The following is a 26,612-nucleotide window of genomic DNA, read 5'->3' on the forward strand; positions in this document are numbered from 1 at the left end:
TTAATCCTCTGAATATGTTCCATGGCTGGGAAAAAGGGTAGTTAAGAAGGTTTTGCATGTGTCAAAGTGCTATTATGTGCAGTAACTTTCAGCCCTTTACAGCATCTATCATTAAAGTCAGTCTTTTGCTCTGTATTTTTGAAAATGATTACAGGAATTATTCTAACTAGTTCCAGATACTTCCTCATGTGCCCCCCCTGCCAATTCTAAACATTTTCAAGTAATTCATCAATGGTACTGCGTTCAATATAGGCTATTATATTTAATTTTCAAGTAGATGGTGTAATATTAACCAGGGGTTAGAACAGGGAACTGGAAGCCATTACTCCCATGCTTTATTTCTAGTTCTGACACTGTCTTGCTGTGTGATCCTGGGTAAAACAGTTAACCTTTCTATGCATCACTTCACCCATCTGATGATGTATGGCTTTTGTTTGTTTTTGCTTTGGGATTGTCAGATAAAGGACACTATCAGAATGAAAAGCATTCAATATTCAGGATCTAGTCTTCTCTCCATATATGTGTGTATCATTCATGGATTATACACATGCATCAAGAGAAGATGACATTTTCAGAATATAACTTTTAAGCCTTTCATCTCTAGGTCATTGTTTCAAATATGGTCCAAAACAGTGATGGTCAATAAAAGAAACCAATCTTTATCCACTTTCTAGAGAATTGATTTATCACAAAACCCACATCTGTTGAGAGTCTCAGCAGAGACATCACAGAATAAGTAGTCATGTGAACAAAACTATTCCCTACTATCAGAGGTACGGTTAAGGCTCCTTGGTTGTACATTCTGAGGAAGCTTTCACTGACCTTATTCATGCTGCATGAGTTGTGCAAATAAGGAGTTTCTAGTGCCGGCATCTTTTAAGCACTAATTTGTTTCTAAGCATTTTAGTATGGCACCTGAAATGTCTTCCATAATCAGATACTGTAAATATATAAACATTCAGCCTGATCAACACTATCCAAAGATTACATCATCGGTCTTGGCTCCTGACATCTTGCAGCATTTATCAAATAACAGGACAAATATATTATTTTTAAAAATGAGAATGCTGGTTTTATCTGATTAATGTGGCTTTCAAAAACTTAGCCACAGTATACTGAAACTTCAACATTAATTAAAAAAATAAAGCTAACACCACAATCACCTGTTGCAGAGAAAGAAAAGCTTACCTTTTTCATCCATTTTGGCACATTCTGCAAAGAGGTCTTTTGAGCCTGTATTTAGCCTATCTCGATGGAAGTAGTGAGACTGGAAAAATCGTGTCCAGAATTCTTTTTCTGTCATATTATGTGGAACATTTTCTGCATATTTCACTTTTACTGCAAAACAAACCAAAGTGCTTATAAGCTATTTTGCAATTCAAGATACCGTTTTACCTGTCAGCATGTGATGGAAAATGATCTAAGCTTATGTTGAATAAGCGTAAACACATGCAACTTATCCAAACTCCATATCTTTTTAGTATTAAAAAGATGGCAATTTATGCAACAAATGGAAGTTCTATCACGCCCAACAATGCTTCTAACATATTGGAAACAAACACTGATAACATATAAACTTTGAAAATGGTATAGCTGGGCACCTCTGGAAAATTTTAAATGTCAGAAGTCTAGTAATTTAAGAGGAATCCTTCCATATTGTTCCCAAGATGGACTGGTTCTTTTTCATCCAGGACTGATCAAACTAATGTCAGTATCAGGGTCCAATCTAGCATTTGTAAATCAGAATTTACCAACAATCTCTCATTAGAAAATTTTAGAGTAGTTAAAATAAATCCTTCAAATGGAGAGTGACACTTGGGCATGAACATTAACTTATTGCTTAAAGGCAAAGCAAACTGAGTAATTCAAGAGTCTCTTTTCAACCTCAAGCCTTAAAATTAGGGTTGTTAAACGATTAAAGTTAATCGCGATTAATTGCATGATTAAAAAAGTTAATCACATGATTAATCGCACTCTTAAACAATAGAATACTGTTTAAATCGTTTTGGATATTTTCTATATTTTTCAAATATATTGATTTCAATTACAACTCCGAATACAAAGTGTACAGTGCTCACTTTATATTTTTTATTACAAATATTTGCACTGCAAAAAAGAAAGTAATTGTATTTTTCAATTCACCTAATACAAGTACTGTAATGCAATGTCTATCATGAATGTTGAACGTACAAATGTAGAATTACGTACAAAAAAAATAACTGCATTCAAAAATAAAACAATGTAAAACTTTAGAGCCTACAAGTCCACTCAGTTCTATTTCTTACTCAGCCGATCGCTCAGACAAACAAGTTTATTTACATTTGCAGGAGATAATGCTACCCGCTTCTTGTTTACAATATCACCTGAAAGTGAGAACAGGTGTTCATATGGTACTGTTGTAGCCGGCATTGCAAGATATTTGTGTCAGATACACGAAAGATTCATATGTCTCTTCATGCTTCAACCACCATTCCAGAGGACATGCGTCCATGCTGATAATGGGTTCTGCTCGATAACCATCCAAAGCAGTGTAGACCAATGCATGTTCATTTTCAACATCTGAGTCAAATGCCACCAGCAGAAGGTTGATTTTCTTTTTTGGTGGTTCGGGTTCTGTAATTTTTGCATCGAAGTGTTGCTCTTTTAAGACTTCTGAAAGCATGCTCCACACCTCATCCGTCTCAGATTTTGGAAGGCACTTCAGATTCTTAACCCTTGGGTCAAGTGCTGTAGCTATCTTTAGAAGTCTCACAGTGGTACCTTCTCTGAGTTTTGTCAAATCTGCAGTGAAAGTGTTCTTAAAACAAACAACTTGTGCTGGGTCATTATCTAAGATTGCTATAACATGAAATATATGGCAGAATGCGAGTAAAACGAAACAGGAGACATACAATTCTCCTCCCAAGGAGTTCGGCCACAAATTTATTTAATGCATTATTTTTTTAATGAGCATCATCAGCATGTACTCTGGAATGGTGGCCAAAGCATGAAGGCATATATGAATGTTTAGCATATCTGGCATGTAAATACACGTCTACCCCGATATAACGCGACTCGATACAACACGAATTCTGATCTAACACGGTAAAGCAGTGCTCTGGGGGGGGGAGGGGGGGGCTGTGCACTCCAGCGGATCAAAGCAAGTTCGATAGAACGCGGTTTCACCTATAATGCAGTAAGAGTTTTTGGCTCCCAAGGACAGCCTTATATCGAGGTAGAGATGTACCTTGTAGCCAGCATTACAAAAGTGCCATGTGAATACCTGTTCTCACTTTCCGGTGACATTGTAAATAAGAAGCAGGCAGCATTATCTCCTGTAAATGTAAACAAACTTGTTTGTTTTAGCGATTGGCTGAAGAAGTAGTAGGATTGAGTGGACTTGTAGGGTCTACAGTTTTACATTTTGTTTTTGAGTGCAGTTATGTAACAACAAAATCTAATTTTGTAAGTGGCGCTTTCACGATAAAGAGATTGCACTACAGTACTTGTAAGAAGTGAACTGAAATACTATCGTTTGCCATTTTTACAGCGCAAATATTAGTAATAAAAACAAAGTGAGTACTGTCTACTTTGTATACTGTGTTGTAATTGAAATCAATATATTTGAAAATGTAGAAAAAAATCCAAAAATATTTAATAAATTTCAATTGGTATTCTATTGTTTAACAGTGTGATTAAACTGCGATTAACTGTGATTATTTTTAATCGCGATTAATTTGAGTTAATCGCATGAGTTAACTGTGATTAATCAACAGCCCTACTTAAAATACTTCCAGACCCTACCAAAAAAAAACAAAAAAAAAAACCCAACACTGAAGTAAGACCATATAAGAAGTGCAGAAGAGTATGAGGGAATGTTTAAAAGCCCTGCACATTTTACCAACAGAAACAAGTGTAGGACTAACCCTCTAGTCTTCTAATGATCAAACATAATACAAAGCACTCTAAGTTGATTTTATCACACATGTATTGATTTTTCTGCCTACCTGCAGGGTACGTCCTGAATATGGATTCAATAATGTCTGAAGTTAAATTATACCTCAGACCATTGCAACCATCTGTTTGAGGCCGAACATCAGCCTACGGGAATAACATAAGAATATTGTCAAACTGGGTAAAACCTTGTTATGTGTTGAGTTAAAACCTTGTTAAAACTGATGTGTGAACCCACATTTAAGACAGTTGTCAGAGAATTAACCTATATAAACAAAAGTAGCAGAGTGGATAGATTTTTTTTTTTTTAAGCCACAGTACAAAATGAAGAGCAGCTTTGATTGTCTCTTAAGGACACTAATTTATTTGCTCACAGCAAATGTCTTTCACTACAAAATTGTCTTTTCAGGTGGGAAGAATGATTTATCAATAAAAGGACTGAATACACATATATTTCTTGACTAAAAAGATTAAGGGGAGGGTGGATGATAGCCTATAAATATCTGAAGGTATAAAGAAAAAGGGCAGAGGAAGTATCATACAAAGAGTAAAAGAATGAAATTGAAGGGGAAAATTTAGGTTGGTCATCAGAAAAATCTTTCAGACGGAGGTATAGCAGAATATGGAATTGTAACAGGAAATAGAGGAAACCTCCTTTCTCATGACATTTATAAATAGACCAGACAGAACACTTTAGGATATATGCAGAGAACAATCCTGCACTGACAAGGAGATTATCTTAACTTCTGAGACTATGGAAAGATAATGAATACTCCTGTTTAAAAGTGGGGAATTTCACTTAAACCCCCGCCCCCCACCCACACATATTAAAGCTCAGGTCAGGGTTTTTTGTTTTTTTTTTGTATTTCATTAGGTAGAAAAAGATTTCAAAGCAATTGTATTTAGGGTAAAATTTAAATTTTAATTTATCCACATTTTACAGAGAAAGTCTAGCCAAGAAATAAATGTGTTTGACCTACGTAACATAGGAAGGATTTTAAAACAAACATACCAGAAAAGCTGCAGAGATGCCCACATCCTGCTTACTAGGTGCCACAGAATTATCCACAGCATTCAAGCTTAAACGGTTGGCCCAGAATTCTTCAGCACTAATTACTTGGCTCACAACGAGGTCTTTATAAAGCTGAAACAAAACAGGATCTTCTTGCAGCATTCTAGTAAAAGAATGTATTGAATAAAATTGAAACATTCCACACTAATTAATCAGGATTTCCATGTCAATAAGCCATATGGGTTCTTGAAGGGAACAGATCATAGTGAGGTAAGAAACGCACAGCATTGTCAAAGAAAAGTTATAATTAGTTGTATGAGTGAGATATTGAGGCCAATACTGCGATTCATATTGGCCAAAGTGGAGAGACTAAGGGTTTATCTGCATGGGGACACTCAGGGAAGTGAAGAAAAATCAACTGAAGATGTGACGTTCACAAGCATTAGTTTAAAAGGTATTAAACCCCTGTGTGGTCACTCATTCAGAAGTAAAATGGCCGTAGTTCACTGTAGCTTAATCCTCACTTAAGAAGAGTCCACCCAGGTTTAACATGCTTTAATTTATGCACTTTAATTTCATATCTTTAGTTGATTCATCTTAACTTTTGTGAGTGTCCTTGTGTTCACAAGCCCTAAACAGAAACAAAGCTGCTGGATGAGGGATAGTTTTAATGGGGAAAAATGGAGATCCCTAGAAAGAAGATGGTGGTCACAAAAAGAAAAAAGTTACTTGCCTTACAGTAACTGGAGTTTGAAAGCTACTGTCAATCTATAGTCACTCTTGGTGCCCATGTGGTTGAGATCGGAGTCTTAGTCTTTTGGCCAGCACTGTCCAGTGGGGATGCACATGCACCCCGAGTGTCCTCCTGCTGTTCCAAGGATATAAAGGGCAGAGTATGCCCAACTGCCACTATTTCCTTCACCATCATCGAATCCAGACGTTCTAGGACTCCATAGTAGCAGGGAAGAAGGATGGGTCACGGAATATACATGGAAAACACATTTCAAATAACTTTGTTTCCTTAAGTGGTTGTCAATATATATTCCATTCTTGGTGACTCACAAGCAACGACCTGATGCAAGTAGGTAGGTGCCTGGAGTTTACATAAAGACTGCAGCACAGCATCAGACCTCAATGCTTCTATCCGGGAACAGGTTTACTAAAGTATGGATTGAACCACAAATAACTTCTTTTCAAGTGTCAAATAGGTATGCTTTGCCAGGAAGCTATTGGGTATCTAAACTAGCTAATTTGTAACAAATCTTAATACAAACTGAAACACACATGGATAGCCTCTGGGCTGATGCTGCTCAACCTTTCATTCTCTCAGCAAATGCTGTAAACTGATTCAGAGAGGTCCTGAAGGATTTAGTCCTTTGCAAATAAGTGGATAGAGCTCTGCACATAATTTAAGGTGTGCAGCCTAACCTTCCCCTGATTAATATGTGACTTAGGGAAGAATACTGGTAAGTGAATCATTTGGGCAAGAACTTGGGATGGGGTGTGAGTGATACCTTATCTCTAAGAAATATGGTATAGGGAGGTCCTGTCATAAGAACCTGTTTTGCCCCAACTCTAATTAGCTGATGTAACTGCTACTAAAAAGGATGTTTTCATAGATAAGTCAAGCGAGGGGGAAGAGCATTAAGTACGCCACAACCACATTAAGGTCCTATGGACTGGGAGGTTTCCTTACTGATGGAAAAACATATATAAGGCCTTTAAGGAATTTCACCACAAGGAGGTGGGAAAAAACTGTAGTTTTCAATGGGGGGCGGGGAAGGTGTAATAAGCAGGAGGCGCACTCTAACAGAGCTAATCAACAGTCCCAAACTCTTTAGAGTAAGCAAGCAATCCAAAACAGGAGGGACCCGGTTGTCAATAGGCTGTAATTTACATTGTTCACAGCAAATCCTGGATCTTTTCCATTTAGCAGCATAAGTTAGTCCTACTCTGGACTAACACATGTTCCTCAGATGTCCAGAATGATCTCGCTGTCTGACATCCACTCAGGAGCCAAGCAGTGAGATAGAGGGAGGCTGGATTTGGATGCAAGTTGTTCATGTTGTCTTTAAAGATTAAGTTTGATAGAAGGGGAAAGGTTTTCAGTGGATGAACTGATAACAGCATCAGCTCCAGGTACCAAAGCTACCTTGGCCAGGTAGGAGCTATCATGATAACTGTGGCTGCATCCTATCCGCTATTCCTCAGCACCCTGGGAATCAGGGATTGGCTGGTAAGCATACATCATCCCTGGGGAATCAATGAATGAGGAGTGTGTTTAACAGAGATCCTGGAGCAGAAGCTGACATACTTCTTGCTCTTGTCTGTTGTGAGCAGGTCTATTGAAGGATGATCCCACTCCTAGAAAATGCAACAGATAATAGAATCCTTGATCATCTACTGGTGGTCTGATGAAAAATGCTCTAGCAGACCATTTGAGCATTCTGTAGACTTGGAAGATACTTGGTGCTACATGCACGAATTCCATAGCGAAACCACATCCTTTTGCCATAATGGGGATGAATGGGCCCCTTCCTGCCTGTTTATATAAAACATAGCCATTGTGTTGTATTTCATAACTTGTTTAGTCAGTCCTTGAGTCAATGGTAGGAACGTGGACCAGGCTTTGTGAAGGGCTCGAGGCTCCAATATGTTTATATGTTGTAGAATCTCCTGATGATGGTCCAGGTATGCTCCCCAACCCTGAAAGGGACAGGGAGACGGAGTGGGCATAGTATGGAACTGTAGAGAATATCCAGCTATGAGTATCTCTGTTATCAGGTTCCATGACTCCTTGAAAAATTGAAGAAGATTCCCAATTGCATGTGTGTAGGGAGTGGCACAAGAAGAAAGGGTGTTGATCCAGTAGACTGAGCAGAGCGACTCTCAACTAACCCACTGAAATAATCATTTAGATATAGAAGGAGAATGGGATGAAGTCATAGCCAAGACAGAAGAGCTCCTTTTTTGAAAATGCTGCCTTGTTCTTGGAAGCTTTGAGGCTCTCTGGTGAAAGAAGGTACCAGATGATTGTCTCTGTTTGGCATAAGTATGAGGTCTTCCCTATTTTGTCCAGGGGGGAGTCTGCCCTGCCTGAATTGGAGGCTGGGTGCATTGAATGGTCCAACAACAACAACCAAAAAAAAAAAAAGTAAGATGCATCTCCCAAATCTTTAAAGTCTTTTAGGCCACAATTAACTTAACTTGAGGGGACTGGACTACTGGGATCAGGTGATAATAAGCTGAACATCTGGGCCTCATAAAAAGGCTTGAGAGAGAATAGTTGGAGAGGAAGCTGTGCCAGAGGCCACAGACAGCAAGAAACTCCTGGAGCGATAAGGAACCACAGGGAGCAAGTTAAGCGCCTATGGGAGGCCTTGAGCTATAAGTCTGCAAGAAGCAGGGAGGTCCTTGGAATGAAACACACTGGGGGGAACCTACTATGAAAATCACTCCAGGAAAAGCAGCCTAAAAAATCAGTGCTGTATTAGAAGGATTTAAAGTAGGGCTGTCAATTAATTACAGTTAATGCCTGTGATTAACTGAAAACAAAATTAACATGTTAATATTTTTAACAGTATTAATCGCATATCTCTGGGAGGGATCCTACAGTGCCCGGTTAGGTGCAGTAACCCAATCTGCCTCTGGAGGGCAGGAAGAGGAGAGGAGAGAAGAGGAAGTGGCTCCCATCCCAGCTCCGGTGGAGAGGAAGGGATCCTGACCCCACTGTGTCCCACTGCCCCCAGCCAGCCCCTTGCTCCGGGGACTACTCCCTCCATGTTCCATTGCCCCCGACCGGCCCCTCACTTTGTACCCCATAGAGAACAAAGGCCTGGTGAACTCAGCCTCCCTGCACCAGTCTCTACAGCACTTGTATGAGGTGAATTGAAATACTATTGCTTTTGTTTGTCTTTTTTTGCAGCGCAAATTTGTAATTAAAAATAATAATATAAAGTGAGCATTGTACAGTTTGTGTTGTAATTGAAATCAATATTTGAAAATGTACAAAACATCCTAAAATATTAAATAGAATACCATTTATTTAAACAGTGTGACTAAAACTCTGATGAATTGCAATTAATTTGTTTAATAGCTTGACAGCCCTAAATTAAAGATGGCCCAGAAGGAGCTGAGAACAGAATCAAGAAAGTGGGCTGAAGAGTAACCCAAAAGGGGCAAAAGAATTGTTTGTCTGATCTTTTGGTTGGACCTTTGCTATCCAAGAAAGAGACTGAACTTTAAGTGTGACCAGGCCATAATGCCAGGTTGCTTGAAGAAGACAACCCTGCAGAACAGATCAGCCAACAAAAGGAAGTGCGGGACTGGAAGAACCCCTGCGATGTGTACTGACATGAGGAGGAGCTCCGACAGCAACTGTCACCCAACGTCAGACATGCACAGTGAGTGTTTGTCAGAGATATGAGCCTTTCCAAGACAAAAAGGAATCTGGGATGCCCATTGTTAACTGGAATTGCTGCCTGGCAAAAGGGACAATACTTAAAGCCATGTAATTTAATCCTCAGTACTGACAAGAACATCCTGATCAGAATCCGGGGGTAGCCGTGTTAGTCTGTATCTACAAAAACAACAAGGAGTCTGGTGGCACCTTAAAGACTAACAGATTTATTTGGGCATGAGCTTTCGTGAGTAAAAACCTCACTTCTTCGGATGCATCCGAAGAAGTGAGGTTTTTACTCACGAAAGCTCATGCCCAAATAAATCTGTTAGTCTTTAAGGTGCCACCAGACTCCTTGTTTTTATCCTGATCAGAGGTTCTGGGGGAGGGAAGGAATCAAAATAAGGAAGGTAAAAATTTCTAAACTAATCAAATAACTATCTTAGCACTAATATATATATATATATATATATATACATACACATATATATATATATATATATATATATATATATATATATATATATATACATACATACACACACCTATAAAGACTATGAAAAAGGTTGCATTGAGACCTGGACACTGAGGAGCTCCATTTTGCAGTTATGGATGGTCAGAAGAAACTGAGCGGCAGGGGGACCCACTCTGCCCTTCATGTCCTTGGTACAAGGACACTCAATGTGCATGTGCAGCCCCAAAGGACAATGCTGGCCAAAAAAGACTCCAGTCCAAGCACATGCTCAGCAAGCAGAATAAATATATATATATATATAGACAAGAACTCAAATAGCCTATGTTTTGTTTTGTTGTAGGCAGTGTATTTATTGCACTTCACATGTTAAGTCAAGACAGTTAAGAATTTCCTACTCAGTCTCACGTTACCTATCAGAAATTCCAATCTAGAAATACTACAGAAGTAGACAGAAATCAGAGTTTGAGAGGTTATTTAGAAATGGGTAGTTTAAAAAAAAGCCTAATTACTAATGAAATAGCAAATTCTAGCCTGCAAACCCTCCATCATGTCCTTTCTAAATGGATACCATGAGGAAAAATTCAAATATTTTTTTTTAAAAACACAGAACTGGAGTGTGGTTTTCCAATACTTCAAAATTATACAACTGTTCCTACTCCTTAAAAATACTGTAATATTTAATGAACTGTGCACTCAAGTCTTATTTCCACCCTGCTGAACACAAGTCTATTTAGAAAAATGGTATAGCTATGTTCAATTTAGGAAGGAAACTGATTGGAGTATTTGTAGTCCAGGGTTGGGGAGAAAATGAATAGATTCCAATGCATTATTTATCTTGCTCTGCTTGTCTGCTAGAAGGAAGTAATTTCTAGTCTCTCTCTCTCTCTGAAATCCATTGATCCTTATGAGGTAACAGGTTAGTCACAAAGCTTTTAACAAAATAAATGGCTTGCTTACATAAGTCCTGTAATATGAAAACATGAAATTCAGAGGAATTTTACCAGAATCTAAAGCCAACAGATTTTTACTACTGAAGTAGAACACAACAAGCACTCTTGTGCTACAGCAATATAGCTCAAGAACTGTTCAAGTCACAAGCAACATTTAAGTTGCTTTTAGAGAGGGAGAAATGAGATTCCTTTTTGAAGATCTTCTCCCTCTCCCCTGCCACTTTACCTGTTCTTTTCCTCAAGTTCTTTATTTGCTTTCCTCTTGAATTTGGGTAACAGCTGCTGAAGAAGGTCCTTCACTGCATCTCTCTCCTTCACTGCTGTGCTTTCATTAGAGAAGTGGAAGTTGGTTGTGTCCCCTGCATGCAATACCAGCTGTAGCTGAATTTTAGCCTTTCCTTCAGGACTGATTTTCTGGCCTAGAATATATAAAGAACAGCAATTAGTGATATAAGTACATTTATGTAACAAACTTTCTCCCCGGAACATTCATTTATATGCTGTTGTCTGCATCATCCTATTAAATCCTGATATCCCACATTGGTGGCATTATAGCACATTTCTTCCAGCCCTGGAAGCGAAGCATGCCGCTGCCTCTACAAATTAGCTTTAAAAGCTGCATCTCACTTTTCCCACTGCAACCAAAGACATCCTGAGAGGCCCAGATCCTGAGCTGCAGCAGAGTACTCCTTGGCCACCTTTGCTAGTTTTCTAGCAAAACTCGGAGCAGCCCTCAGGTCCCTCCAAGTTGCAGGGCCTAGCAATGGCCCCAAAGCGCTGCTTAGAGCGGATGGAGATCACTAAGTCATAAGGATGCCTGAGCCCTTCCTTCTTTCCCATAGCCACAGAGAAAAAGTAGATATAGGACCAACTATGGGAAATCTACACTGCCCATAGTGCATATCTACCTGCTTCTATATGGAGGCATTGTCCTATTTGAACTGTTTCCCTAAAGCCAGCATAAGCTGCCCTACCACACCTCAAGATCTGAGCTCACAAACAACAAAGGGAGCATCTTTCAGCTTCCTATGATTCTCTCTATGCCTACAGATGTAAAGGCTGGAATTTGAGAGAATGTTACTCCATTTACTCAATGTCTTTGCAAGAACTTATATCTTCCACTCCAGTCTTCTAAACTACAATATGTAAATGCTATGATAGCCTCAATAGGTGGAGAGGATGATAGCTTCACACTACTTCTAGATATAAAATAGGTGAACAGACTTTCTAAATGGTTATTAAGCAGATATCTGTTAGCGAGCACTGCATTTTAGAGTTTTGACTCAGCATGATTAACAGCCACATATACCTTTTAAAAACGTTGTAACAATCCTATATGAATTTAGATAGCATATGTTCTAAGGCTACAGACAGAAAAAGAGGTATGCAATTTGCAAGGATTTGTGTTTTTGGTATTGAGTAAGGACAGACAGCACTAATCTGATGCAGGCACAGCACAAGCAAGCACTATGGAAACTCAGTTTTGACTTACAGCACACTACTATTTCAGTTGTGGGTGTTTACTGAACAAGATTACTAGTCAAGCCAACTGTCAAGTAATTTTGGAGGACATGGATGATATGAATGAACATATTTTCAGCTGTGACCCCACTATATATCATATTCTAATCTAGATTTCCAAAGATGAGAGGCTAGTATAATAAACTATCACACCACATAACTCGACCAAACTTTAATCAATTTACATCTCACTGTGAGCTGGGTTTTTATAGAATAGACTGTCGCAGAGCTGGATGCACATCCTAATTAGCCGAAAATAGGTTAGGTCAGGGGTCGGCAACCTTTCAGAAGTGGTGTGCCAAGTCTTCATTTATTCACTCTAATTTAAGGTTTCGCATGCCAGTAATACATTTTAATGTTTTTAGAAGGTCTCTTTCTATAAGTCTATAATATATAACTAAATTATTGTTGTATATAAAGTAAACAAGGTTTTTAAAATGTTTAAGAAGCTTCATTTAAAATTAAATTAAAATGCAGAGCCCCCCAGACCTGTGGCCAGGACCTGGGCAGTGAGAGTGCCACTGAAAATCAGCTCGTGTGCCGCCTTCGGCTCGCGTGCCATAGGTTGCCTACCCCTGGGTTAGGTAGTTTCCTCTTAGACCCCATAAATCCTGTATCCTCCAAAACAAGACATATGGCCTAAGTGATTTTCCATTAGGCTACAATACATATTTCTGCTTCCAAGCTATTGCAGAGATTGTTAGCAAAGTGGGAAAATGAAAGAAATATTTAAGAAATTTGGGATCTATATTAAAAACACCTGAAAAACTTTTGAATTGCAGAATCTTCTATGCCTGCAATTTACTCCTGGATCCACTCATGTTTGCCAGAAAGAATAATCTAACGAAATGACCGCATTGGCCAAATACATGTAAAATAAGGTTTGAGTCTCTTTGAGCTGTGGCGCAAACGTAATATTTACTGAGAATTTGCATACAAGCGCAATAGAAAGAGCTTTCACTTACATTTTATATCTGCATACATATGGCTGACTGTGAATCGGTCTTTGCCTTCAGGTGCCCATGCTATCCTTTCAGCCATAAGGTAGAGAGCTCCATCCTGTTTCTTTTGACGCACCTTCTTTACGATCAGTAACACTTCCTCAGATGACGTTGCCATGATGGCTATAAGGTGCTGTTAAAAGCACATGGTACAGTTACTTAATTCAATAGCAATTAGTACAGTATTTCCATTGACAGATTTTTTCCAGTATTCCAACTTGTTTCAAGGCTTCAAAACTTGCATTTGCACTTCAATATTTACGTTCTGTAAACTAACAGCAACATACAGTCATTGTCCAAGCCTTATCAGACAAACACTCTGAGCTCCTCTTTATACGTGCGGTCAAACTTTTTCGGATTAAATAAAATAGTCACATACAACTATAATAACCCACAGCCATATTATACTTAGATTTCTTTTCCAATCCTCCTTGTGCTCCAGCTACACATACATTTCATCTAATTCCTCTATTTTCTATTTCTCTTTTATGTTTCTTTACTGGTTTGTCAAGTTGTGAAGAGCGCTTATACCTCAGAGAGGGTGTACACTCCAAATCCCTGGTGGCATTTCATAGTACTTTCCTTTTGTGATGGGAACTCTATATGTTAAAACTACTTGGAAGGGGAGAGGGACGAAAGTATCGTAGACTTACAGGTTCTTGCAACTGTACCTCCCGAGTAAAACGATGAACTAGTTACTTTCCCCTTCCTTCAGCATGATCCACTGATTACCATGCAAGACTCGAATGAGACTTCAGACACAATCATAATTTTAACTGGCCTATTTATTTTGTTCCAAAAATACTCAAGCTCTAATCTTGCAACCACAGAAAGATTGAGAGTTTTGTCATTGACATCAATAAGCCCTTCTGTAATTGGGAAGAAGGATAACAAAAGTGCCAATGTCTTTTTTCCTTTATAGTTTTCCCAAGCTTAAATTTCTCAAGAGAACAGATAAATAGTAACATACATATTTTACTATATTCCATCACTACAAACTTCACTCCTATCAGAATGACATGAAGTTTCCTTCCATACTATATCCTTTAAATATTTTATTCCCATCCTACTCCTGCAGTTTTTTTTTTTGCCATGTACCTTACTGCCCCCGCCTCACTTTGCTACCAGTGTATTAAGTAGTTTTAGAGACCCTTCCAATACTTTGAATATGTACATTTACATTTTCTTATATTTTAATTGCCAAGATCTACATCAATACTTCAAAAGAACATCTGTATAATATTTTAACACCTATTAAGAATAGGTATCAGAAATCAATATACATATCCATTTATACTTACTTATGGATATGTTTTTTTACCTGGATTTTAAATACTGTACAACTTTGAAAATAAAAATCTGATTGTTTTAAACTTGAACATCTATATGGATAATTACTAAGGACCAGCACTCTGCTCAGTGAAAATGTTACAAGCTGAGCAATCAGACAAGTGTGTTAAGTACAATATTTGAGAGAAGATGTTTAGTAGTAAGATGTATTTGCACTTAGGTTTTGATCCAGAACCAGATCAACAGGTTTGCTATTGACTTTAATGCTGCAGTATTGGGTACGTATATGATTTCTGCCTGTTTGTGACAAAACTGTGGTAATCACTAGAATACTTAGAAAAACCCGTAACAGCTGATATTTTACCAACAAAGACTTAATGTTTCTGGCACAGTACTTTGCAGTATGCAGCTTCTGAATGCATAATATCCCACAAGTGGCTTGTTCCATTGTCTGGGAAACTGAATGCACTACCTCCGTGCTTTTCTGGTCATTGCTACTTCTTTTGCTTTTATGCCTCTGTTATAATTGCACTTTAAAGATGGCAGCTCTGGGTTTATTTCCCAACCCATTTGTGAATATTCCCCATGAAACTGGGGAAGGAGGGATAAATGCAGGATGTGAAGAGCCCAGCAAAGATTGGCCAGCGATAGTGGGGAAAAGGATCTTCAACATACCCATTTCCATTTCCCTAGTTGGTGGATGAAGTCAGGCAGCAGAGACTAGCTAGCAGCTACTTTTAGGACACCTGTCTGGCTTCTTTGTTTCTCTTTAATTAGCTCTCCCCTACCATTCCTGTTCTCTGCTCCTTCTAGAGTAGCCAAGTAACATAGTGGCACCAGGGGATCTTATCCACTCCCCTCACACACGGATTGCTTTGGCAAGTGAGGTATGGACAGAGAAGAGATGCCAATAATAGTCCTGATTTGGCTGAGACAAAAATGGGTTTTGAAATGGTCCTAGGCTTCTGTGACAGGCAGACAAGAAAGGGTGGTCATCTGTCATTTTACTGTAAGGAAGGGTAGAGAGCTACAACTTTTCTGATTAAACAAACAAGAAAACAAGCTGAAGAACTCTGGAACTTATGTTTTGGGCCTGTCTATACAACAAGTCTGGACCCCTGGCATGGTTAGAAGCATCTGTAGTCTAATTTTAGTTAGTATTTTAGTTGCAGTAAGACTAGAAGAAACAACACATTACTTGCTTAATTGAGAGAGAAAACTAAGATGTGAATGCAGGGCAGATGCCACCTCTTCTTAAATCTGTGGCATTTTCTTTTAGATTTTGGAAAAAGGAGAGTGGTGCTATTATTTCTTTGCCTTTAACTTACTTTGTATATAGGCCTATGGGCTGTAATCTCCAGCTAAATTTCCCACTATCAAACCTCTGAATCTTGAAGTTTCATTTTAGCTACAGTTTCAATGTCACAAGTGAAAGGAATACTGTAGTTTCCTGCCCTCTTTGGTACTTCTCACTATCTTGGATTTTATGGCAAGATAGCAAGGCTGAAGGATGGACAATTACTGGTGACATTTCCATCTCTCCCCTTCCTTAACCTTTTGTTCCAGAACTTCATCTTATCCCTCCCTTTCCCAAGTTTCAGTGTCTCACGTATACACCAAACAGAAAAAGATCACCCAATCTGCTGATGTCATTTGTGCTCCTGCACAGTGGTGCTTTTATCAGCACTGGCAGCATAGTGTATTGAGTGGCAAACAGGCTCAACTGTGCTAGTAGCAGCACAGCACACTGAGACATGAGCAGACTCCTGTCAGTCAAAACACATGGTAACAAGGTCTAAAATGGGATGCTGATTCTTTAAAAAAAATGGGGGGGGGGGGAAGTGAGGTAAGCCTCACAAATATTTACAGAACTGTAACTTAAACCTGATCCTACAAGCTACTCCACACAAGCAGATTTTCACACCCACATGGGGCTCTGCAGAGATTCAGAAGTCCACCTGCATAAAGCAGCGTGCATGATCAAGGTATACATTTTAGTAAATCACATGATTATCTGAGCTGGGTTCCAACCAGACCATCAAGCATCAAATCCTGATCATTACACAATGGCATTTTTTATCTTTAACAAACACACGAGCAGGACTTTAGGTTTACCTCATTTGGAAGGGCACCGTCAGCAGGTCAACATTCCCTCACGTTATGCACTGCTAGAGAAAGGAACATGTTCCTGCCACCACCACCGCACCTACACGCCCCTGGGTCCTCTCCCGCCCAGCTTGTCCTGTCATATTCCCCCCCAACCCGGCTGCACTCCCTCCCCCACGCCCAAACACACTGTGTATTAATAAATCCGCCTCTTCCCCTGTCCGCATCTCGCTCGGCGGTAGCGGCCAGCGCAGAACAAGCCGAGCTGCCCTCGCCCGGCGATGGGTGGGGAGCCCGGAGCAGCGGGGCCGTTGTGCTCTCGGGCTGTCAACGCCGGCTCGCAGGGCTGAGTGCCTCGCTCCCCGCCAGGAGCCAGCACAGGGACCCCGGCCCGGCACACCCCCTCCCCCACAGACACGGGCCCCCGCCCGGGGAGCAGCCGCCGCCGCCCCCCACTGTCCCAGCTCCCCCCTCCCCCAGAGACTCCGCCGAGCCCCTGGACACCGTCCAGACTCCTACCGTGCGGGCGGCTGCTCAGGCCCCAGGCCGCCGCTGGCTGCTGCCGCCGGGTGCGGGCGCGGCGGGATGAGGGGGCGGGTGGCGCTGGGTACTGAGTCCAGCCGCTGCCGGTGCCGCTACTAGGGGGGTCTCGCCGCCTCCTGGTCCATGGGGCGGCCAGGGAGCTGGGCAGTAAGGGCACGTGACCGGAACTAGCTGAAGTCCCGCGACGCACCGAGGGAGACCGGGTCACGTGACGGGGGAGACTGGTGTCGCCATGACACCTCCCGGTCACATGACAGGTTTTCCCCGCCACCATAACACTCCAAGATCACGTGATGGCTTCTCCCTCTCCCCCCCTCCCGTCGCCATGACAGTGCGCGGAAGGGGGTGATGACGGGGTACCAACAACGCGAACGCGGCCGCCACCGTCCGGTCCCTCCCATCCCGATCACCCGGCCCCGAACACCGAGAAGTCCGGCTCCTTCCCTTTCGTTCCGCCTGTTACGTCCCGTCTCTTCCGCTCCGGGGTACCGCAGCGCTGAGGGGGGGCGGGGACTTCCCTAGGCAACCGCCCGAGGGGGGAGGGGTGAAAAGAGCGTCGCCGTCATGTGATCTGGGGTTAGCTGTGTGCGTGTGACGCACTTTTTTGCGGGCGGGCGCGCGCGCAAACTAACGTGTTTCAGGTGGCCCGGGAAGGATCACGTGCCGTGGGGGCGGGGCCGGAGAAGCAGCTGGCGAGTTTGGCGTTCGGTGGGTGAGTGTCCGCGCGGGGAGCTGGGCAGGGGGCCAGGAGGCGGGTGTGGGGAGCAGCAGCAGCGCTGGGGATCAAGCAAGGTGCAGTGGGCGGGTCCCATCCGTTTCCTGCCGTCCCCTCTCCTGTCCTGGTGCCGAGGTGTGACTGTCGCCCAGCTCCCCTGCCTGGGCAGTGCTGGCTCTCGCAGGGGCTGCCGTGTTCGCCGGTAGCCTCCCCTGGCATCCCCTGGGTGCCACAGCTAACACTGATACGCCAGCAAACCCCAGCGGGCGAGAGCCACCCTCTGCAGACTGGGAGCCTGAACTTGGAAATAGCTTCTCGGTTTCCCGTCCTGGCGGCTCCTCGTTGTTGTTGTTAGTATGAGTGGCAGCAGGGAGAGTCTCCCCAAGCAGCTCCTGGCCCTGTTGCCCAAAGTGCTTTCAATCTGAGCTTAAAAATGAACGTAGAAATGGGTGAAACATACGCGCGAGGAAGAAGGTGACCCCGATGGACCTGAGTCTGCAGGCAGACAGCGCTAGTGGCATTGCTGTTCCCTTGGGAAAGCCATGGGCTGACTTGTATTTAAGTTCCTGTGGCAGCAATGAAGGAACATGTATGTCAGTTTCAACTACAGCTTGAGGAAACTGTGAGTGGTAGACATGAGTACTGGAGGTATCCTCAGAGAGAAGAGGATCTACAAAAATAGTTGGGGAGCTCCCCACCCGTTCCTCAGAAGAACCTGAAGGAGGGGATGAATGGCAAAGCCCCTTCCAACAGTTGCCAAAAGCTTATGGCAGATGGGAGAACAATTATCCTTTTCCAGGTGTGGGTGGTGTGATTTGTTCAATCTGCTACTGTATGTACTAGAGTGGAATTAGAGTATTTTGTTTATTAGGCCAAATCTCCCCTAAAACGTGTGAACAGCAATAGATATCTTAGTCTGTAAACACTAGAGATGCTCCCCTCCATATCCTGGAACAGACCCAAGAATTCCAGAAGTCCCAGTGTTTCTTTGCTGTCAGCAAATATCTTTGAAACTCGCTGTCAAAGTACATGTCTTATCCTTCTAGTGGCTGGTCCTCAGTAAATAACAGTCTGCTGCTACTGCCAATTAAGTGGTAGAAGTCTGTGCTGTGGATCTAAAAATGCCCGCCCACCCTAATGACATGTAGCGTGTTCAGTATAAAAACTTAAGGTACGTTATTTTTTAAAAAGCCTGTGAGGAAACTGCCATTTTTGTATTCAGTGCAAGGTTTGGATGGTGGTGTGCAGGAAATAATGCATGGGACCCCAAACTGATAGATGAAGATAAAAATATTGAATAGCTATCCCATTCAATGCATGAATGATGGGTCTTGTGGAAACTGTTGTATGTAGTTAGGGTGTATCATAGTGCACATGCACAAGGAGGCTGAGTTAAGATTGAACGGGCTACCTTAATTTTGGTATTTTTTTTAACCTTTGAGTGCTTGATATTGTAACATTCATATTTTAACAACATATTTTATATGTAATATCAATTTTAAGTGTGCCAATGCAGTGATTTACACTGGTTTAACCAGATTGAGCTTCAAAATTGATTTTTAGCTAAATCAATGCAATTTAGTCTATGGGCTGTGCCTAGATTGCACAGGAGACTGTAAACCCATCAGATATTTACCTTTAGGAATAATCAAATTGTAGCTTATCCAACAGACTAACATTTCTTAAATTAATTTCAGTGTAAGTTCATAGACAAAACAAAGTAGGGCCCTACCCTTGCAGTCGGATCCATGTAGGAGGATCAAGTCTGCGGTCTGTTAGATTCCCCCCCTCCCTTTTGTATCTTTATGAGCAGTCTTAAGTCTTTGTCTGCATTAAAAAGTGTTTCCCTGTATAGCTATTCCAGCAAATCCTCCTTGTGTAGGCAAAGTTTATACCAGCAAAAGATTTCTTTTGCCGGTATAGCTTATACCAGTTCTCTGAACAAAATAAGCTATACTGCTATACCCGTGTTTGCTGTCAGGCTCTATTGGGTTAGGGGTGTTTCCCCTCTCCCCCCTTCTCCTAAGTGACATAGCTATGTGAGCATACTTTTACGTGTAGAGTAGGTCTTGAAGAACAAAGGTGGGGCTAGAAAGTAAATTGTAATGGATCAAGAAAGGGATTATATTCTTAAATTTAACTTCTGCAGGTACAGCTAGAAGCTGAAGTAAATAATGCACCAATGATTGAGTATTGCCAGGCTTTCTTAACTCAATGACATCTGTGCCAATGATACCAGACTCTTACAGCCATGTATTGGCAGAACTTGAGTGTTTGGATCCATTGCTTTCTGCACTCAGGTTGGATTCTAGTCGTCTGAAGGTAAGTTTGGTTCATGCTTGTTGCATTTACTATGTTTTTTTTTTTTTTTTTTTTTTTTTTTTCAGACACAGAAGTCAATATTTTTGTCATGCTACAGCTTGGTGAATGACTGCATAAAATTACTGTGATTTGTATAGCTCTAGATTAGAAGCTATTATGCAATTTGCAGATTATGGCTTGGTATTTGCTACTTAAACCTTGGGTCCAGTTTTATTACTGTCAGCTGCATGGTCGAGAGCAGTGGCTTCTTGGAAGAACAGTTAAGAGCAGTGTAGAACAAACAAAGATGGATTTTCTCTTGTTTATAATGAAATAAATAGAAAAATCTTGCATGTTATCTTTAAAAATGTTGCTTGCCCATTCTTAAAGTCAAAATAATTTGCTATTTAATTCTGTTTTTGAAGCAAATTATGAATATAAGGTACTTTGAGAATAGATTAGTCAGTTGCAGGTAAAATGCAATATTTAACCCCAAAGCCTCTAAGAGCATGGTCACTTAAACCTTAAATCATAATACAAATGTTTTAATTCAAATTATTTTTTGGTCAGCCCATGAAATTGGATGATTGGCTAAACTTTTAAGTGGATGCTACCTTACTCCGATGGACAACTTCATAGGTCAAAGTATAGAACAGTTTGCTGTGCTTATTGAGTATGATGGCAGATCCATCAAAAGAAAATAACTTTTGCCCTTGTTTAAAAAATATAGTCTAACAAGGTTTAAAGTGCCCAAACAGCTTATGAAAAAACCTGAATGTGTCTTTTTCTGTGTCCTTTATCACTAAAGATATTTGCAGGCAAACAGTCTTCAAGAGTTTGTTTGCTTTTGTTGTCCACTCCCTTTTTAGAATGCACTGGTTGCACTTCTCTGACAACCTGGCCTTGCTGTTGCATATCTTGGGGGTGGGGGATGAACGATAGGCATAGAATGGGTTCTTTGTCAAAGCTTTGGTTTTTAACAAATAAAGGACAAATATGAGATGCCATTATGCGTGGAATTTACATTTATTTAAGTAGCTACAGTGTCCTGTGTCATAATTCTTTCAGTGCACATGTATAGCTGTGTCTCGGAAATGGCTGGCTCTAGGCAGTTCAGGAGGGGGATTAAACCTGATTCAAAAAGAAGGCTGGAAACAGAGGCTGTTCCTCACTCATAAGGTAAGGTTAGAATTGTGCAAAAACCTCAGGGAAGGGCAATATTTCAATTGCAGAAGTGGGGAAATGGTAGCTTCGTATTAAAGTCCTAGGAATGTACAGCCTGTTGAATCATCCAAATAAGCTGAATTTTCTGACTTCTTTGTGTTTGAAGAGAGAGGTGGTTGTTTGCAAAAATAGTGCTTTGCAAAGTGTGGGGGTTTGAAAGAGGAGTAGCCTGAAAGGGTGCATAGTCTACGCCAGGGGTCGGCAACGTTTGGCATGCGGCTCGCCAGGGTAAGCACCCTGGCGGGCCGGGCCAGTTTATTTACCTGCTGACACGGCAGGTTCGGCCGATCGCGGCCCCCACTGGCCGCGGTTCGCTGTCTCGGGCCAATGGGGGCAGCAGGAAGCCGTGGCCAGCAAATTGCTTGCCCATGCCGCTTCTTGCCGCCCCTATTGGCCCGGGATGGCGAACCGCAGCCAGTGGGGGCCGCAATAGGCTGAACCTGCCGCGTCAGCAGGTAAATAAACTGGCCCGGCCCGCCAGGGTGCTTACCCTGGCGAGCCGCATGCCAAACGTTGCCGACCCCTGGTCTATGCAGTTGTTCTCCAGACTCATATTTTATCTTTTTAAAAATAAGTCTCTCTCTCTCTGTTATGTTCAAAAGAAAATCTTCAAAATGGGAAGTCAGCATAACCAGTTTGGAGTGTCTATCTAAATTTACAGCCAACCCAAAACAATAACTCTAGCTGTGAATTGCCTCAGTCATTTCAATAGGGGCTAACTCAAATGCCAATGAGATTCTCTAAATATTAACGCTGTTAGCTATTACTAAGGCTATGATTTTGTCACGAAAGTTACAGATTCCGTGACTTTCTGTGACTTTGCAGTGGCTGGTGTTGTTGACTCCAGGGCTGCCTGAGCCAGGGCCAATCGCACCAACCTTTGCTGGGGCAGTTTTCGGCCACCGCAGGAAGAATTTGGGTGGTGGGCTTGGGGCGTGGGAGGGGCAGAGCTTACCTTGGGGGGGGGCTCCCCAGAAACGGCAACATGTCCCTCCCTCAGCTCCTAGCTCTGCCTGCTGCCTCCGCCCCCGCAGCTGTCATTGGCCGCTGTTCCTGACCAATGGGAGCTGCAGAGCTGGCAGCGTGCAGAGCTAGGAGCTTAGGGAGGGACATGTCGCTGCATCCCAGAAGCTGGGTAGGGAGCCTCCCAACCCCCTCCCGAGCACCAGCGGAAGTCCCAGGCTCCTCGCCATTTGTGGTGCTTCCCTTCACCCCCGCCTCCCGGACCCTGCTCCCAGCACTAGTGGTGCCCCCCGGACTGCTCCCTCAGCACGTGTATTTGCGGCGCTCCCCGGACCACCACCACCCAGCGTCCGCAGCACTCCCAGTATTTAGTCAGGTGTATGGTACAAGTCATGAACAGGTCACAGGCAGTGAATTTTTGTTTACTGCCCCTGACTTGTCCATGACTTTTACTAAAAATACTCGTAACTAAAATATAGTTTTAGCTATTACACTGCTCAATGCACGTAAAACAGGAAAGGAAGTATATTACGAAGATCTATCTATTCCAGTGTTCCCCAAAGTTGGTGGCATGTGCAAAGGACTAACTTGGGCTGGAGGAGGTGTTGAAAGTATATAAATTAAGATTTTAAAGGCTCATTGGCTTTTAACAACATGTTAGGGTTGGAGGCAGGGAATGATGGATTTAATTTTCCTATGGGGAGGAATGGGGCTTCGCTTTCAAAAAGCTGAGACTGTATTATACTAATAATGAAGTGATTGCATATCAAATGGTCTGTTTCATTTTTCACTGTTGTAGGGGGAAGATGGATGAATAAAGGTTTTATTTATTTACAAGTCTTGATTTCTAAAAAAGTACAGAATTAATACGGCTGTGATGCCGGTGATGGGATCAGTAAAGCTCCTTGTCAACCAAATGATTTGGAGGCACTTCTATTACAAATATTTCTGTTTCGTTGTCTTCTTGTAAATGTATCTCCTTCAGTACTAACTCTGTCTTTCACTTGTCCAAGTCCTTGAGACAGACATAATTTAGGAGCATTTTTAGATCTAATTATGCCTTTATGGGTATCCTTTTGTATTTTATGCCAGGATTTACCCTTTGGTTACTTTTCAAAGTACTCCTTAACACTTGAGTTGTTTACAATTCTTTAAAAATATAACCACAAATTTCCAGTTGGCTCAAGGGCCACATGAAAGATCTTCTTTGTTACTTGAAGCACAGAGTGAAGAGGATGCTGTCTAATACAGATGGTATACTTAACTTCCACGTGCAGGAGACTGTCTTTTTCACTGTGCTAAAATAGGCTGTCAGTTGGTCTCGGTTGCACTGAGGATTTGGTAATTCGTTAGGAGCCTTTTGCATTGAGTTCATCAGTTTAGAATCCAATCCAGATCAGTAGCTATCAGATATCTTTACAGTCTAACAATAGTTGGTGAATTGAAACCACAAACTCATTTTGGTTCCTTGTGCATTGCTGTTTGTATTCTCAAAACAACCCTCATCATTGGCAGAATTGAATGGGTTTGAAAACTAAACCCTTGTCATTCATGGAGCTGGTTCCCTCAGTCCAGAATTTAAGATATTGCGTAGTCGTGTCAGATGAAGTAATTTTCATTGCCACTACCTGTGTTCCTCTTCAATGAATGAACACAGATCTTCAGTCTCCAGGACTGTCAGTTGGAAATTTTTCAGAACCAGTAAGTTCCACTTAAAAAAAGTGACGAGAAAGCAAAGAATCCAAGAGCACTCGAAGCTACTATGTAGACTGACTTTCATCTCTTGTTGTAGTTCTCAGGTAGAGGATAAGAACTGTGTATAACTAAACATAGTAATGAGAACTAACTTGACTACTGCACTTGGAACTGTAGTCACTTCATCACTTGACTGGTCTTTCTTGCATCAGGAAGGTGCCATTTCCCGGGTCGCCTGTTGTTTACATGATGAAGATCATGTTGCTGTTGCCACCAGGTGAGAAATTTGATTTAATTAATTTTCCCCTTCCTGCCCCAAGGCTATAAAGCAACTTCTCGGGTGGAGTGTATTCCACCATAGCCATGTTGGTCAATTTCCCTGTTAGCTAAGCCCGAGACATTTCAGCGGCATGTGAAAGTGTGTTCGCTGACCTGATAAAGTGAAATGGGTAACTAAAACATTTATACGTTGAAATTCCAGTTAGTTACATTTATTTAACTCACAACTGCCACCTTTATTGGCAGTTTCAGAACAGAGGCCCAGGTTTGAGTGAGCAACCCTCCAAGTCAGGGCTGATGTACATTGGTAGGTTGGTGTGTGGAAGCTTGTATTGTGCTTATCTTTGGATAAATGTAGCACTTTGTTTTTCAGAATTGTCAACCTCACACTTTTCATATGCACAGCATTCAAACACAACTTCTTATATTAAAATGTATTCTTTGTTTAGCTTGCCTCTTTCTTGCAAGCAGCACTTCTTTACTACTGTTATAAATGATTGTCACTTTCAAAAGATCAGTTCTCTTAAAAATGTTAATCTCCGAACTATTACAGTCAAGGCCTTGTAGTGGTCTGGGAACTCAATCAGGAGCGTCGTGGAAAGCCAGAGAGGATTTATGTTTCCACTGAGCACAAAGGCAAAAAAGTCACATCTCTTTGTTGGGATACAGCCGCACTTCGAGTTTTTGTAGGAGATCATGTGGGAAAAGTGTCTGCTATCAAGATTAATACATCCAAACAAGGGAAGGTAAAATATTACCCATTTTCTTTGCAATGAGAGGAGATTCCAACAGATAGAGAGACAGATTGTGTGTCCATGTTTGTTAGTAAAATCAGGATGGGGGGAAAGAATTCACTAGCAAATTAAGTTCTGCTCGTTTTAGTGACTAGTCAGGAGTGATGAACTAGATACTGGTATAAATGTTTGCTTCAATTCTTGACAGTACACATAGCTAGTCCAGCAAGTGGCAATATAATGTAAATATTCTAAAATACAGTAGCATTCAATTTGGAGGTACGATTTACCACTTTTAAGAGACATTGAGTTCAGGATGGATTTTTTTGCACAGTGATGCAATTTCTTTTTAGAAGTCTGAGTGTAAATCCACAATTTCTGCCTTGACGATTACTTTAAATAATCTTAAGTAATCAAAAGATGGATACACCACCTATTATGGTACTTCTGGTTAATTGTAGAATGAGTCCAACACTGTACAGGATGATAATAAGTTATTGTCTGCACTTACGGCGGCATATAGAATACAGGCACTGCACACCCAGTTAGCATAAGTACAAATAGACATGACTTAAGTGAGTAGAGTAGAGTGCCCTCCATTGCTAAACACATGAGTATATACTCTACGTAGCTCTCTACATGCTCAAGCCTTGCCTCCTGTTCTACACTGCTGTTTTTAACAGTGTAGTGTCCTGCTGCCGGAGCCTATTCCCTGCCACAGGGAAAGGCTCTGGCAGTGGGGAGGCAGCAGGGAAACACTCCACCAGCTCCCCCCTGCCAGAGACTTCCCTCGCTGTCTCCCCCTGCCAGAGCTTTTTACTGCCATGTCTAGCTACACACTTCAGTGACAAGTGTGAACGCAGCCCTCTTTCAATGTGGCACGTAGTTACATGTGTGTTGCCTGTATTCTACACACTGCCGTAAGTGTAGACAAGGCAAAAAACCCTTTGTCACAGTCCTGGCTGAGCTGCTCCCACTGGATGCTTGGCAGGTAGTTGTGTTTGTACCCACACGCTGGATCCATGTGCTGCTAAGCTCCTCTGGATAGGCTTCTGGTTTCTCGGGCACACTTCCCAGGCATAAACTCTCTGATGCCACTTATGGGGAATGGGACCTTGTGGTTGAGCTGTCTTGGACTCCAGGATCAGTGCTGACCCCCCAAACCCTCCAGTCTCACCAATAGCTGAAGCACATCTTCCCCAGAGCTCCATTCTCATGAGTATTCTGGTTCATCATTTAATCCTTTAGGGGCATGTGAAGTTAAAGCAAGTCATGCACAAGGGCTTTCTAAACTAGTTATGCTTTATTCATAAATCACAAGAGATAAACAGATATAGGCAAAATCTAATACCTTTACGCAATTCCCTCCCTCAGGTGCTCATGCTGAGAGGATTTTGGTTAGTGCATTCAAGGTCCCAGGACCTCCTCTCCTTCCTTCCTCCTGACCGTCTAGCCACCTTGTTCTGTTCAG

At 41.7% G+C, this 26,612-nt stretch overlaps 2 protein-coding genes across 10 annotated transcripts in view; one reads left to right on the top strand and one right to left on the bottom strand.

Annotated features, from left to right (window-relative positions):
- The window catches only part of GTF2H1 (general transcription factor IIH subunit 1), a 43,384-nt gene extending 26,089 nt beyond the window's left edge, over positions 1–17,295 (bottom strand). The window contains exons 1-7 of one of the 6 annotated variants that reach the window (XM_054027693.1): positions 17,207–17,290; positions 16,697–16,749; positions 13,256–13,424; positions 10,996–11,188; positions 4,946–5,108; positions 3,987–4,080; positions 1,189–1,338 (exon numbers count right to left, since the gene is read on the bottom strand). In XM_054027693.1, coding sequence (XP_053883668.1) covers positions 1,189–1,338; positions 3,987–4,080; positions 4,946–5,108; positions 10,996–11,188; positions 13,256–13,409 — 754 coding nt within the window. In that variant the 5' untranslated portion in view covers positions 13,410–13,424; positions 16,697–16,749; positions 17,207–17,290. Of the gene's footprint in view, positions 1–1,188; positions 1,339–3,986; positions 4,081–4,945; positions 5,109–5,678; positions 8,027–10,995; positions 11,189–13,255; positions 16,661–16,696; positions 17,070–17,206 lie in introns of those variants that run through there. The other 5 variants (XM_054027692.1, XM_054027694.1, XM_054027691.1 and 2 more) reach the window with 5 other exon arrangements.
- Positions 17,296–17,638: 343 nt separating this feature from the next.
- The window catches only part of HPS5 (HPS5 biogenesis of lysosomal organelles complex 2 subunit 2), a 44,540-nt gene continuing 35,566 nt past the window's right edge, over positions 17,639–26,612 (top strand). The window contains exons 1-5 of one of the 4 annotated variants that reach the window (XM_054027687.1): positions 17,639–17,715; positions 20,095–20,267; positions 21,315–21,425; positions 24,341–24,405; positions 24,961–25,153. In XM_054027687.1, the coding sequence (XP_053883662.1) occupies positions 20,160–20,267; positions 21,315–21,425; positions 24,341–24,405; positions 24,961–25,153 (477 nt within the window). In that variant the 5' untranslated portion in view covers positions 17,639–17,715; positions 20,095–20,159. Of the gene's footprint in view, positions 17,716–17,835; positions 17,943–18,698; positions 18,745–20,094; positions 20,268–21,314; positions 21,426–24,340; positions 24,406–24,960; positions 25,154–26,612 lie in introns of those variants that run through there. The other 3 variants (XM_054027689.1, XM_054027686.1, XM_054027690.1) reach the window with 3 other exon arrangements.

This window comes from Malaclemys terrapin, chromosome 4 (genome assembly GCF_027887155.1).
Source record: "Malaclemys terrapin pileata isolate rMalTer1 chromosome 4, rMalTer1.hap1, whole genome shotgun sequence".
NCBI classification, from domain to species: domain Eukaryota; kingdom Metazoa; phylum Chordata; order Testudines; family Emydidae; genus Malaclemys; species Malaclemys terrapin.